General features: G+C 32.5%; 1 protein-coding gene across 2 annotated transcripts; it reads left to right on the forward strand.

Moving 5' to 3' along the window:
* The first annotated feature begins 11,158 nt into the window (after positions 1 to 11,158).
* Positions 11,159 to 15,226, forward strand: LOC103488694 (tubby-like F-box protein 1). 2 transcript variants are annotated; one of them, XM_008447542.3, is made up of 5 exons: positions 11,159 to 11,445; positions 12,319 to 12,767; positions 12,882 to 12,969; positions 13,698 to 13,830; positions 14,343 to 15,226. In XM_008447542.3, the coding sequence occupies exons 2-5, from the start codon at positions 12,420 to 12,422 to the stop codon at positions 15,064 to 15,066; spliced, it is 1,293 nt and encodes a 430-aa protein (XP_008445764.2). In that variant the 5' UTR covers positions 11,159 to 11,445; positions 12,319 to 12,419; the 3' UTR covers positions 15,067 to 15,226. The 2 variants fall into 2 exon arrangements, with proteins under 2 accessions (XP_008445764.2, XP_050937903.1); XM_051081946.1 differs by lacking the exon at positions 11,159 to 11,445 and having other exon boundaries at positions 12,619 to 12,767; positions 12,886 to 12,969.
* The last annotated feature ends 592 nt before the right edge of the window (positions 15,227 to 15,818 follow it).

Below are 15,818 nucleotides of genomic sequence, written 5' to 3' on the forward strand. Positions count from 1 at the left end.
ATCATAATTGAAATAGTCAGTTTATAGTTTACGGTGTTATAACTAAAAGTGACTATTTCGTGGTTCCAGTCTTATGCAAACTATTTACATAGAACGCCCTCACTCCCATGTCTCTACATGAACGATTCCGGATTACATCGTTTGTACTAATTACGAAGCGGGCCGCATCCATAGTGTTTTTCTAGAATAAGGCGCCCAACCTTATTCATACACTATAGACTATTTGGGCTATTAACTCGAACTTAATCCAAGTTTATGTCTCTACATAAAGTTCAAGTATATTGAAAAACTTAGTAAAATAGCCTCGGGACCTTAATACTTATTGGTTTTAAGATTATAGCATTCAATAATAAACTTTATTGAATCAAATAACAAAATATGAATTTTAGGACATAAGTTCCAACATAAAACCTAATTATATTAAATTATGGTTTATTGGGAACATATCTTTGAAGTTTTACAGATCTTTAGTTAATCTCCTCACAAACTTGAACCGGAGTCCACCATTAGTGTTGATCGACTATTTTCCAAACTTAGAACGGATTGTGGGACCTGATTAAGTGAAGGAAATTGAGAGGAATGAAAATTGAAGGTGAAGTTTAAGGGTTGAGATTTTTAAAGAAAAAAAGGTTATAATATTTTGTAATTCAAAATTACTAAAAGTGGCGAAAGTTTTTAACAATTTGAAAATAGAAACTATTTATAAGAAAATTACATGGAAAAATGCATGTAATTTTATTCATAAAATATCAACACCTAATATTCCACTAACAATTAGTGGAACTTAGTGGGCTTACATCTCATGTAGCCACCTATCCCACTAAGTGTTAGTGGGATTATCCAACAAAATATTGGATTTTCCCACTAACTTAGTCCAAACGCAATATCGTTGTTTAACCTTTTAAATTAAAGTCAAAAATTGACTTTTTCAAGTCAAAAGTCAAAATGTTGACTTTTTACCAATTCATTCGTCTTAACTAATTTTGATCTTTCGAGCATGAATCTACATTCATTTTTCCAATATTTAAATCATATTTGAATATAAAGTTGATCAAAGTTTGACTTTTCAAAGTCAAAAGTCAACATTTTGATTTTTTTCAACTTTAACCATTTCCATCAATCCAAGCTTCTGAATATGAATCCATATTCATATTTTTAATCTTTAAATCAAATTTAAACATAAAGCTATATCTATATTACATATGTTCTTCGGTTTCTCTCTCTTTACCTAATTCATGCAATTCAAATTATTCCTTCATATTGTTTCAAGTTAATTCCATATAAGTTAACAGAACCTAATGAACCTATAGATCATGAGATCCAACGATCCGAAATTAACTAATTAAACCCTTTTAGAACAAGCTAATCAACATTCAGTAACGAACGAATCATTCCACTAAAGTTCCGTAGTTGCACTCCCTTTACTATAGATATATTTCTGTTCATATGATATAACCATGATCAGTAAGTTAATCATTCACAGATTGTTTGTAACATTGACTGAGTCAAAATACCATTTTACCTCTAAGACTACATCTTGTTCCTTAAGTACTACTAATCCACTATTGAACAACTGGTTTAAGGTCAGGTATAAACCGAATCCCTCTCAAGTTAATAAGAGAGTGGGACCCCTTGTTCAAGGCTTGGATTCAATCCTTAAGGGAATAACAACCTATCTGCTAACCGTAAAGCAGGTAGAAGTGAATTCCGTTTTGATCCTTATGTCCTTAGTCATCCACCCGGTCTTACCCTTGAAATGGGAGGCTTATTAGGCAAGGTTGATAAATTGCCTTCGCCTATGCAAATCTAAGGATAATACCATTTGAACAGAAGTTCATAGTTAGCTTAGGATTAAGATTAAGTTACATAGGTCATCAATAATCGAAATAGTCAATGTTATATAGTCAACGGTGTTATAACTTAAAAGTGACTATTTTATGATCTAAGTCTCTATATGAATGATTTATAATCATATCGTTGTAATAACTACAAAGCGAGTCGTGTCCATAGTGTCCCCAAAATAAAAGTGTCCAACCTTATTCATACACTATATACCGTTTAGACTACTCAAACTTGATCCACGTTTATTAATAATTAATTAATCCTTTCAGTATGTTTTGTCTTCACTCACATGCATCCACAACCTGGCAACATCAACCTTACTTATCCTAAAGGTTTATTAGAGTGAAAGTCTCCTCACAAACCATCACGAGTTCTTTCAGCATGCTTTGTCCTCACTCACATGCATCCGCGACCTGGCAACATCAACCTCACTTATCTTAAAGGCTTATTTGAGTAAAAGTTCTCCCTACAAATTGTCAGAGTCCTTTCAACATGTTTTTTCCTCACTCACGCATATTAACTTTGGAGTTCCTATGATCAAGCCATAGAAAAGGAAGGTGCACCTTGTTGGTATAGATAGTAACTTTAATTCACTTAAATCTTTCTTAAACTTACTTTCATGCCCCCAAAATCCCTCTCATTCAGATGTGATACCGATTCATTCATATCCTCTTTCTAAACGTGGGACATTACACTTATAATGAGGGAAAATGGACGCGACTTGAATTTGCGATTTTTTTTATTTCTCCCACTTTTTTCTATTTTTTTCAGGTGTTATCTTCAATTTTGTTATTCCTATGGTTATCTCTTTCATTTATATAATCATCCCCGGTCCAAAGATGGTAATTCAGTCGAAAACCTGATACGAAAGAAGCTGAGATGTCTGGCAATGAAAATTGATTATTTTCCACCTTTTAAAAAATGAAAAATAAACGTGGCGACATTGGAGAAATCACTACTAACGTACGCCAGCCAAAACTCTTAACGTGCGCCAACAAGACATGATGGGGAATCTGCGAATCTCGTAGAAATCTAGGGATAAAGATGTGAGCCGGTTGGTTTGTCGGCTTTTCTTTTTCTTCTCTTTAAAAGTCAACCTTCCGGGGTAATTGCGTAATTGCATATTTGCCTTAAATAATTAAAACTCCTTGGGAAAATTAAATAATAATAATAGGATTTTTCAGCTACTTGAATTATATTTGTATATGATGAATTGGGACAACTAATTGGATGATTCAATTTAAGATGATGTATTTTGAAAAAGAAAGATAAATTTCACCGCCAGAGGTCAAAGTATATCAAGAGGAAAAGAGGAGACCGTTGATAAAAACAAGGCAAAAATAAAGCTAGGCAAATAAAAAAAAAAAGTTTCCATAAATACTGGTTTAGGTAGGTTGTTACGTTAAAAGAGGTATTTGAAAATAAAATTTTAAAAATGTATTGAATTTATACGTGTGATTTTAAAGAAAAATTGCCATAAATATAACAAATCTTTCTCGAGTGTCATGCAAGAAAGTTAATAAAATTATTCATTTTTTAAATATTTTAGGATTGCTCTTGTACTCTTATATCCTAACCATTATTGTTAAAAAGGTGAATACAAAAAATTATTAAAAGTATTTACAAATATAACAAAATTTAATATTTTATCTATAATAAACATCGTTAAATTTTTATTAATATTTATCATTAATAAAATCTAAAATTTTACAATATTTTATAAATATTTTAATTTATTTTACTATATTTGAAAGGGTCTCTTTTACTATACATATTAATCTTTACATGAACTGAATTAATAGTTTTGATATAATATATTCATTATTATTTTTGAGGGATGTTATATAGTTTATATTATTTCTATCCTTAAAAATAATTTTAAAATATAATTTTCCAAACAAATATTGTTAAAATTTGTTTGATTTAGAAAAATGACAAAAATATAAGTGATATAAATTACAAACTATTGAAAAGATCCTTAGTTGCATTTTAGTATTACAGTAGTATGAAATTTTTGTTTCACTACCCTCCATTCATTGGTTGCCACAACAGTGTCATTTGAGAAATATGTAGAATCCGTGAAATAGATAAATAACAAATCATTTAAACGATATGCTAAACAATGGATTGAAAGAATTGGTATTACAACAGTATCGGATTTTTTTTCTTTGCATATCGAGTAAGAGTAAACAAGGCAAGCCAAACAAACTTCAAACTACGAACTTTTTTAGTGAAAAATCAAACATATAACTGCCGCCATCCTTTTATTGATTACTTTTTTTAAAATATAATGAACTGGGAAAAAATTTGTGTTGAGTTACAATTTAAGTATCTAACATGTACTTGCACAAATCAATATATGAATTTTAATAAGGGTTAAATATAAATATTTAGGAGACGCTCGGAGCAAAGATTATATAAGATTATGATAATATATTTCGTTACCATAAGCACTATTAAAAAAATTTCACAAACCCTCATTTGCTACAACATTTACTATATCATGCAATTTTTACTATTAGATTCATTATTCTTTTTATTATTTTAAAACAGATTATACTTCAAACTTTGATTATTATAATCAAACTAAAATAATCTATATTGAAAACATAAACTATTACAATCTAATTATAATAACCTCGAACTATAAATAGTGAAAACAAGTTAAAGTTTTAAAGTGCTTAATAGATCCAGTGTTGCCTAAATTTCATGACGTTTACTTTTGTATTAATAAGAATTTTGAACTATTCAACTTCTTTTTAAATGGGTCTTCTAAAAAATATAACAAAGCGGCAAAATATTTACACTATATAGAACAATTTCGAAAATGGAAAAAAACCACAGGTCCAGAATGGAAAATACCAAAAATACCCCATTAACCATGTCGTCAACAATGAGCGTAATATATTTGGTACACGATTCTTTAGATTTGGCTATTGTTTGGTACACGGTTGTTTAGATTTAGATAGCCAAATCTAAACAATTTATTTTTTCAATTCTTTTGGTGCATGATCGTTTAGTAAAAAAAAGAGGAAAAGAAGAAAGACGAAGGAAAAAAATCACGTGAAAAAAAAGAGAGAAAAAGAAGAATGATGATAGAAAAAAACCAGACTTAGTTACCCAAATCTAAACGATGTAAAAATAAAGAGGAGAAAAAAAACGGAATGACAAACCTAAAATATTTAAAAAATGACTAAGAATATTTAAAAAGTAACTAATGTTATAGATTTCGTTAAACTATCGTAAATATCTGGGTTGGGTTGGGTTAGTTTAAAATGTGGGTTGGGTTGGGTTAAAAAAATTTAAAATTTTCGGGTTGGGTTGGGTCTCGGGTTGGGGTTGAAAAATTCGGGTCAACCCAACCCAACCCGAATTAATATAATATATATATTTATATTTATATTTATACTTTATATTATATTATTTTTTTAATAAAAGACTCATTTCTAGGTTTTCTACTTTTCTTTTCATTTGTTGAAAGAAACTCTTTGTCCAGCCGTCGTTCACGTCTCCTCTCCTCAGTCGTCGTTCACGTCTCCCCAGTCCCCAGTCGTTCACGTCTCCCCAGCCCCAGCCCCAGTTGCCGACTCCCCAGCCGTCGTTTAACCCAGTCGCCGACAACCACACTTCAGCCAGTCGTCGACTCCCCAGCCGTCGTTCAACCCAGCTTCAAATTTCAACCCAGTCGTCGACTCCCATCTTCTGCTAGCTTTATCCCTGTTCACGTTCAGCTTCAGTCCCCCTTCACGTTCAGCTTCAATCCCCGACAACCACACTTCAGTCGCCGACAACCACACTTCAGTCCCGGTTCTGCTAGCTTCAATCCCCATTCGACGTTTAGCTTCAGTCCCTGTTCAGCTTTCAAACTTCAACCCAATCGACTGCCATTGTAACAGGTTTGTTCTATTTGAATTTTGAAATTTAAATTACATTTTATATAAATTATTGTTTGTATTTTGAAACATATTTATATAAATTTTTGTTGGTTACCATAGAGTGCTGGAAATTACATATTTATATGAATTATGGTTGTTGATTGGATGCTTGCTGGAAATAATTGCGGTGATGGTTGATTGAATGATTACTGGAAATAATTACTGAATTACAGAGAGTGCTTGCTGGAAATAATTTTAATTGTGGTTGTCTTAATTGTTTATATTGTTGGTTGATTGTGTGGGCTATCTGACTTTAGCTGTTATACTCTTTTAGAAAATTGAAAATAGTGGCAGTGTTGACTAGTATTAGATCTTTTGTTGGTTACTGAAAATAATGCATGACAATGGCCAATGGTGACGTGACTGAAAATAATACTTATATTTTTTTGTTGGTTGTGGTTGCCTTGACTGTTTATATTGTTGGTTCATTGTGTGGGTTATCTGACTTTAGTTGTTATATTCTTTTAGACCATGGAGACAAGTAGTGGACAACATAGTGAAACTAGCCCCAGTTTTAGTCCTAGTCCTGCCCCTTCCACTAATAATGCAATGGGAACTGTGAGTTCAAGTAAACCACCACTACCAGATAAGAAGAAAGTTAGAGCCACTAAGAAAACAACTTCCACGGTATGGGATCACTTCACAAAGTTGGAAGAGAATAGTTCTAGGTGCACATGCAATTATTGTGATAAAGAGTATTGTTGTGATACTACATCATGTGGAACTAGCACATTATGGAAGCACCTAAAAAATCAGTGTAACAAGTACCCATATAAGGAAGTACAAGTAGGACAAACTATTTTGACTCTCCAAACTTCCACTAGTGGAAAAAGTGGTAGTAACTTTGTGACTTTTCTTTTTAGTCAACAATTATGTAGGGAAGCATGTGCTAAGATGATAATTGTTGATGAGTTTCCATTCAAGTTTATCAAGAATGAGGGATTTAGAAATTTTTGTAGAGTGGCTTGTCCTAAGTTTGACCCTCCTTCAAGAGTTACAATTGCTAAAAATATATATCAATTATACCTTGATGAAAAGAAGAAGTTGAAATCATTCTTAGTTTGCAATTCTCAAAGGGTATGTTTGACAACTGACACATGGACTTCTATGCAAAATGTTAACTACATGGTACTCACTGAACACTTCATTGATTCAGATTAGGTTTTGCATAAAAAGATTTTAAACTTTTGTCAAGTATCTAATCACAAGGGTGAGACTATTGGAAAGTTGATAGAGAGTTGTTTATTGGAATGGGGGATCGATAAAGTCTTTTCTATAACTGTTGATAATGCAAGTTCAAACGATGGGGAAATTTTGTATATTATGAAAAGACTTAGAAGTTGGAAAACCCTAATTTTGGAAGGAGAACTGTTACACATGAGGTGTTGTGCTCACGTAATTAACTTAATTGTAAATGAGGGATTAAAAGAAATGCATGATTCAATTGCTTGTGTTCGTAATGTTGTACGGTATGTTAGATCATCTCTTAAAATATTGATAAAGTTTAAAACTTGTGTGGAGCAAGAAAAAATTGATTGCAAAGCTCTTGTTTGTTTAGATGTTCCAACAAGATGGAATTCTACATATCTTATGCTTGAGCATGCACTTAAATTTGAAAAAGCTTTTCAAATATTAGAGGAAGAAGAGTTAGATTATCAAGACTATTTTGCAGAAGATGAACATGGGAAGAAAAAGATTGGGCCACCAAGTAATTATGATTGGAAAAATGTTGAAGCGTTTGTCATGTTTTTGAAGGTGTTTTATAATGTCACTAATAAAATTAGTGGTTCCTTATATATGACTGCCAATTCTTTCTTTCATGAGATGTGGGGGATTAATGATCTTTTGATTGGTTGGAGCAATGAACATAACTCTATTTTACGTAATATGGCTATAAATATGAAGTCAAAATATGACAAGTACTGAGGTTCAATTGAGAAAATTAACAAGCTTGTATTTCTAGCTGTGGTGCTGGACCCTCGATATAAATTGGACTATGTTGGGTTTTGCTTTGGAAGTATACATTGATGATGCTACGGTTAAAGTTCTTGTTGATGGGATTCAAGCTTATTTGATGAGTTTGTATAATTGTTACAAATCACAAATTGATGGCTTTGCCTTTCGTAATGATTTGAGTGGTCAAGTTGTTGTTTGCGAACAAGTTGAATCAAGTGATAGTTTAAAAGTATTGAGTTCGTGAACTACAATGGAAACTGACGCGAGTTGTAGAGTATTATCACGCTACAAGAGAAGAAGACAAGAACAAAATACTTTAGAATTGAGGAATGATGTTGATCGGTACTTATCTGACCCTTGTGAGGAGCTAAATGATCAATTTGATGTTCTAACTTGGTGGAAATTAAATGCGGTCAAATATCCAATTTTATCAAAAATTGCTCAAGATATTTTTGCGGTTCTGGTGTCTACTGTGACTTCTGAATCTGCATTTAGTACTGAAGGAAGGATTCTTGATTCTTTTAGGAGTTCCTTATCACCTAAAACAGTGGAAGCTTTGATTTGTACACAAAATTGGATTCGTGGCAAAACAACCTTATTGGATCTTTGTCCAGAGCTTGAAGAAATGGAAATTTGTGAAAAATTTGAGAACGGTAAGTGTTGTACTCTCCAACTTTTATTTTTATTGAACATTGTATTCTTATATAGTTATATTACACTTTATAATTTTATTTTGTGTTTTTAGATAATATTAAGTCCTCCATCACATCATAAACGTGATCTAAACATGATTTATGGGTTGACAATTTTCATGGTAAGTTGAATACTTGTATATTCGTCATTTCGTTTATTTTATATATTTAAACTACTAACTTGGTATTTTTTTTTTCAATTTTCAGGACAAATTTGATTGCTTGGGATGCTTATTGGATTTTAGAAATTTATATTTGGCTTCTCTTATGTTTAAGAACTTTTTTATTCCTTTATTATTAAAGTTGTACTTAATGTTCTTTTATGAGTAATTTGTTTGGATTTATGTATCTTTCAGAACTTTGAATTTATCTATGTTTGTAACTCTTGAAACCTTCGATTTATGTATGTTTAAGAACTTTAAATTTATCTATGTTTGTAACAGAAACTTCGAATTTATGTATGTATGCACTTTAAATTTATCTATGTTTGAAATTTGAATGTACAATTTTCAATTCTTTTTAAAAGAACAAGTTTGAGCTTTATAAACTTTGGAATTTATAAATTAAAAAGAAAAAAAAAAAACAACCCGACAACCCAACCCAACCCATAAAATATGGGTTGGGTTGGGTTGGATACTTAATTCGGGTTATTCGGGTTGGTAACCCACCCAACCCGAAAATATGGGTTGGGTTGAGAATATCTCCCAACCCAACCCAACCCATTTACACCCCTAGTTTATTATATTTATGAAAATTAATTTTTTTCGGTTTATGGTAACTAACACCTAAAATTGAAATTTTAGCATTGTAAATTTTAATAGACATGAAATTTCATTTTATATTTGATAAATTTGTTAATTTTATTATATATGGAATAAGTTAGAAAAATATTAGACATAAAATAGAAAATAGAAAAACCTATTTAATTATTTTTAAATTCAAGAACCTATTACTATTGCACGTATAAAAGTTGAGATGATGAAATTTGTATTTTAACCAAATTTTTAAATATTGAATAGAAGTAATTGATTGTGTTTGCTTTGTTGTAAAAAAAACCATGAACAATAAAATGTTCCATATATATATAAAAGAGGAAATGTTACATACATGTAATATTAAAAAATAAGTAGTTAGTTAGGTTTGCTTTCCGAAAGTTTGCACGACAAGTAAGAATGACGTAGCCAGATCATAGTAGAGGTAAAAAGTTGCTGGTGTGGATCCCATATCCCAAACCTAAAATGTTACAAATGGATATTATTTTGCTTATATAGTTATATAATTTAACATTTCAACCTATAGTTTGAAGTATTAAACAAGGTCCTAAACACAAGTTTATTAAAAGAAAAAATTGAAATATGAAATGTAAAGAAACTCAGGGGATGTTTGACAACTTAAAAATTTGGAAGAATTTAGGGATTGGGCGAGTAAAAAACATCAATCCACTATTTGGTTTATCAATAATTATTTTTTTCTTTTTTATCGTCGAACATGCTTTTATAAAGTTTATAGCAAAAGTTTTGCAAAGTCAAAGTAAAAGTTGATTTTTTTTAAAATAATGTTTGTAAAAGTTCTTAGGGGGAGATTACAGAATATAAGATAAATAAAAGGAAAATTTTCATAAGTATACTAAATCGACAAAATATTTAGGCATATGTAACAAAATAAAAAAGTCTATGAAGATGACTATCTTTTTAAATATTCTAGGTTTGCCCTTTCTTTTCATCGTCTTTCTTCTCTTCCTCTTCTGCGATTTTTTTTTTCTTTTCATCGTCTTTATTCTCTTCCTCTTCTTTTGTTTTTTGCAAACTGTTATTTAGTTTAAGATTGTGTACAAATATAAAAAATCTATTTTTATTTTTTTTTTCAAACTGTTACTTAGTTGTTCAACGTGTACTAAATATAGAAGATGTTGATAAAAACATCGTTTAACTTTTGGATAGCCAAATCTAAATGATTATTTACCAAAATCTAGTCTAAATGATTATTTACCAAAATCTAGTAAAAAATAGTCAAATATAAATGATCGTATAGCAAAAAATCTAAAAAAAATTATTTAGACTTAAGTAGTCGTCTATTAAAAGAATCTTGAAAAAAAAAATCGTTCAACTAAATCCAAATAAATAATGTTGAAAGAAAATCGTTTAAATTTAGCTACTTAAATCTAAATGATCCACAATTTAAAAAAAACATTTAATAAAGTATATAGCAACATTTTAAAAAAATTGTAAATATAGCAAAATCTGTCAAAATCTATCAATGATAGGAGTATATCAGTGATAGATTATGTAACAAATGTTGGTCTATCACTGATAAACCATACGAGTCTATCAAGGATAGAAGTCTATCAAGGATAGAAGTCTACCAAGGATAAACTTTGCTATATTTACAATTTTTTTAAAATATTGCTACATACTTAATAATTATTCTAAAAATTATTATCCATTATAATTACCCTATATAAATCCATATGGTATTTATTTAATACAAAAATATTAATTTTTTAAGCAAACACAAAGAACGACATTATTCTAAATCTAACATAAACCGTGACAAATGAAATCAAAACCCTGATTGAATAAAAAAAAATAAAAATAAAAGAGCAAATCAAAATCTCTCATTTAAAATTTGAGTAAAGCAAAGTAAGCAAGCAGATTATTTTAGTATGAAAAATAGAAAGAAAGAAATTGTTTTTCTTTTTTGTTATTATAATTAATTTTCAGTTCAAAGAAAAAAGCAGTTTGTTGTGAGAAATTGGTTCACGCGTTGGATTTAATATTAAGCCTGCAAGACTTGGGTTCGGTATCAGCCGAATAGAGAGAGGAACAGAGTTCTTATTCTGAAGAAGCTACAAAGGAGAAAACCCTGAGCTATTTCTTCTTCTTTTTTCCTTTTTTTTCCCTTGTTCTTCGATCAAATCTTCTGCTATGGGTTTTTAGTTTTAGGTTGTGGGTTTTCAACCCCATCTACAGATTCCTCTAATTTCTTCATTTTCAGCCTTGGATTTTGCTCATCTTCAATCGGTAAGTTTCTTAGCTCTATTCTTCTTCTGTGTCTGTTTATTGAAGCTCTCTAAAGGGGTTTCTTAGCTGCTGGGTTTACTTACTGTCTACGGCTACTTTCTATATCTACAATGGTTTTCTCTACCCTTCTACTTTTAGGTTTTGTAACATTTCCTTACTTTTTGGCTTCTGTTGACCATTTCTTACTTTTTTGTATGTATGGTTTAAATTTTCATTTAGTTTCTGTGTTTGGTGCTCCTTGTGGAAGCACACTTGGCGAGGAAGTGGATTATTGCCCTATTTGACCAATGGGGTTCTTGTGTTTGGACCTTTTTCTTGTGTTCTCCTTTTTGTTTGTTCTGTTTTTCTGTATTACCATTTAGTTGTAACTTGCTCTTGAATTTGATGCTGCTGTTTCGTCATTTTTTTGCTTTTTTGTTTTTCAATCTACTGATCAGCTGATTCGTAGCTTTTTGACCTATGTTCTGTTTGCTTGAATGATTTTCTTGGTGTCTGAAATTTATGTTTAGCTGTTTCTAACATTCACTAAGCCAGAAGAGAGATCCATTCTTCAGAAATGTCAGTAACTCAAAATATTTGCCTAGTTTTTTTCGTTTGGCTTGTTGAGTTTTGCAAGAGGAGCACTATGTTTACTAAGTTTATCAAATCAAATGATTCGAATTGATAAATTATATTTGAACATACACAAACTTTGGTTCACATCAGGTCTAAAATTCATCATTTTGTGTCTTTGACAAACACAGTGTTTAGGCTGGTTCTTGTCTTTGTAGATGTTTTCATAATAGAATCTCTTTTATATGCTTTTGTGTTCCTTTTTTCATTGTTTTTTCAGTGTGATGAATAACATTTGATTGTTGTCTCTTTTATATGCAGTTGATGGTGGTGTATGTTGTGGTTTCGATTATCTTTTAAGTGGCATCACACGACTACTACATTGAATATACGTTAATCAGAATTTTGTGACACATCCAGTGATGTCGTTTCGTAGTATAGTTCGTGATGTTAGAGAGGGGTTTGGAAGTTTATCCAGGCGTAGTTTTGAGGTAAGACTGCCTGGTCACCAGCGGGGTAAATCTCATGGATCAGTCCATGATCTGCACGACCAACCTCTGGTAATTCAAACCAGTCCTTGGGCTAGTCTCCCACCTGAGCTATTGGGGGATGTAGTTACGAGACTGGAGGAGAGTGAGAGTGTGTGGCCTGCTCGAAAACATGTTGTTGCTTGTGCTGCTGTTTGTAGGTCGTGGAGGGAAATGTGCAAAGAGATAGTCAAAAGTCCGGAGTTCTCTGGAAAAATCACCTTCCCTGTCTCCTTAAAACAGGTACAAAAGTAACAAAAGTGCTTTCCATATTTATAATTCTTTACACATATGTGCTGAACGCAGAAAGACGTAGAAGTGTACCTTTTGCAATTCTTAATTCATTTCTTTTTGCAGCCAGGGACTCGTGATGGAACCATTCAGTGCTTTATTAAGAGGGACAAATCTAATTTGACTTATCACCTTTACCTCTGCCTAAGTCCTGGTAAGCTTTTTTTCCATGGTTACATCTGTTTGTTTCTCTTTCATTGTACATCGTATGGTTTAAATACTTTTACCCAAAGTTGTTCATTAGGATCTAATCATTGAGAGACATCAGGTTCATTCTCTGTTTCTATGGGCATGTGACTGATTTCGTATGATGTTGCCATAATGCATGTCAACGGGCTCTTCCCACCATATGCCCAAAAATTTCTGAATTTTTGGATAAAACGTGCTGCATTATTTCGGCATCATATCAGCTCATGTATTTTAACATTTGCTTTTATCTTAAATGAATCACATGAACCTTTTACACAGGCAGCTGTTAGCTAAAATGGGATAACTACAAGTAATTTATATGTAATGTTGGTTTTGTTTTGAGATGTGAATCTTCTTTTTTGTGTTCATGGTTGTTACATACCGGTCCTTGGATTTTTAGCAAAATAGTTCCACCATTAGATGATGAAGTCCGAATATATGTCCAGATATTTTACAATGGAGTTCCTATTGGATAATGAATTGTAATTTCTGAAACTGGATATTTGACAAAGTACTTTTGGATGATGAATTTTGAAAATATTAAATATTACGATATAGAACATGCATGCATACACACACACACGCATATGTTCACGAGTCTGTCTGATAGGACTTCAGCCTCAATTTTATTTATCAACAATGGGGTGAGTTCAAGAGTTTCCCACAAGCTCTAAACATTGATACTTGTTGCAGCTTTACTTGTTGATAATGGGAAGTTTCTTCTTTCTGCCAAAAGAACGAGGAGAACAACCTGCACTGAATATGTGATCTCCATGGATGCAGATAATATATCAAGATCAAGCAACACCTACATTGGAAAACTAAGGTATTGTTTGTCTCCATCCAAGTTCCTTGGTACTCTAAGATATCATTAATTGTGACACACTTTTCTAAATGAAGGAATTACAAGCTGAATGATTATCAATGTACACTCCATATGGATCTTGTTCAAATAGAGGGTTTGGTAAATTTAAATTCAGGAGAATTCAAATTTGGGTTGTAAGATTTGCAGTTAATATTGAATATTTCATAAACTCCTTCCTTTTTTGGAAAAGATTATACGAGTGAGCTGATTTTGATTCGGTTGTCTGCCTGGTTGTCAAATCATCTCTTTTATATTCATCAAATTTCTCATTATTGGGGAAACAGTTCCAAAATATTGAAAGATTACCATATATCTCTTAATGCAAACAGGGAAAGTGCATCTTGTGGCTTTTAATGATTACTTGCATCAGTTGGATTGAATTATTCATCTCGAATTGTTTTCTTGTAGAAAAGTACCTAGTTACACGTTGCATCTTTTTGTTTGTTTACCTGGATCTGTTCTCTTCATTTCAGGTCAAATTTTCTTGGGACCAAGTTCATTATTTATGATACACAGCCTCCATATAACAATGCCCAGATTTCCCCACCTGGCCGTAGCCGTAGATTGTACTCAAAGAAAGTTTCTCCAAAAGTCCCAACTGGTACCTATGACATTGCTCAAGTCACTTATGAACTGAATGTTCTTGGCACAAGAGGCCCTCGAAAGATGCACTGCACAATGCACTCCATCCCTGCCTCATCTCTGGAGGCTGGTGGTACCGTTCCAGGCCAGCCCGAGGTTGTATCTCGACTCCTTGGGGATTCGTTTCGAAGCATATCATTCTCCAAGTCTGTCTTCAACTCTACAGAGTTCAGTAGTTCTCGTTTCTCTGACATTGTTGGCTCTCGAGACGAAGATGAGACAGGGAAGGAGAGACCATTGATTCTTAGGAACAAGCCGCCACGGTGGCATGAGCAGTTGCAGTGTTGGTGCCTTAATTTCCGGGGGCGAGTAACTGTTGCCTCTGTCAAAAACTTTCAACTCATAGCCGCCACAGAGCCTTCTTCAACAGCTACAAACCAATCGCAGCCAAACCAACATGGCCAGTCCTCCCAATCGGACTATGACAAGATCATTCTTCAATTTGGAAAGGTTGGGAAAGATATGTTTACCATGGATTACCGGTATCCATTGTCCGCATTTCAAGCTTTTGCAATCTGTTTGAGTAGCTTTGACACCAAATTGGCTTGTGAATAAATGAAACTAGAAGTCCCATTGTGAAATCGATGGATCTTATGATGGTTTCTTTCTTCTCTCAGAATAGAATGTGTTTGGTTGTATGCGGTGACTGTAAAAAGTCATCTTGAAAAATTTGTATAACAGTGTGTGCACCTGAAAGAGATTTCTTTCTGGTCTACCCTCGCTCTCCTATCTTTAGTTCCTTTTGCTTAGTTTGCTGTTCGCTAGTCAACAAAAGTACATTGCATATTGAAATGTAGGCATAGATTTTCATCCGTCTGCACAGAGGTTTGTTGAAGGAGACGGTAAACCTTTGCAGTTTTAAGCTCCAAATGGATAATATTAGAGGTCCCTTCAAAAGGAGAGTGCATTCAAGAAACAAATGCATTTCACTTCGTCAAAGCAAGTATACATAGACTGAAATCCCATATTTTTCTTTTCTGTGCAAAGCTATGATTCAAAGAAGCAGTAATTCATGTTTCCTCATTGATTAGCATTTTCAAGTGAGGCTCTTGAGCTGTGGCATGAGCAGCCTCGGCCTTTCCTTTTCTCCTCTTTCGTTTTTTGTTTTTCCAGTGTGTATTTACCAAATACCATTAGATTTTTGCAGTAGTGATAATGTGGGACATTGCAATTGAGGAATGAGGATCGCTTTGTGTGGGGGCTTTCATCTTTCACTTGCTTGATGAGCATGGCCCCCACGACTTAGGGTTGGCAGAAAAACCATTTCACTTCAAATACGGTTTTTATAATGGGTAACTCTTTTAGCT

Source organism: Cucumis melo, chromosome 3, assembly GCF_025177605.1.
Source record: "Cucumis melo cultivar AY chromosome 3, USDA_Cmelo_AY_1.0, whole genome shotgun sequence".
NCBI classification, from domain to species: Eukaryota; Viridiplantae; Streptophyta; class Magnoliopsida; order Cucurbitales; family Cucurbitaceae; genus Cucumis; species Cucumis melo.

Coding starts and splice junctions, on each gene's coding strand:
- LOC103488694 (XM_008447542.3), top strand. CDS start 12,420: ATGTCGTTTCGTAGTATAGTTCGTGATGTTAGAGAGGGGTTTGGAAGT. Junction 12,970..13,697: donor TTACCTCTGCCTAAGTCCTG/GTAAGCTTTTTT, acceptor TACTTGTTGCAG/CTTTACTTGTTGATAATGGG. Junction 13,831..14,342: donor ACCTACATTGGAAAACTAAG/GTATTGTTTGTC, acceptor TCTTCATTTCAG/GTCAAATTTTCTTGGGACCA.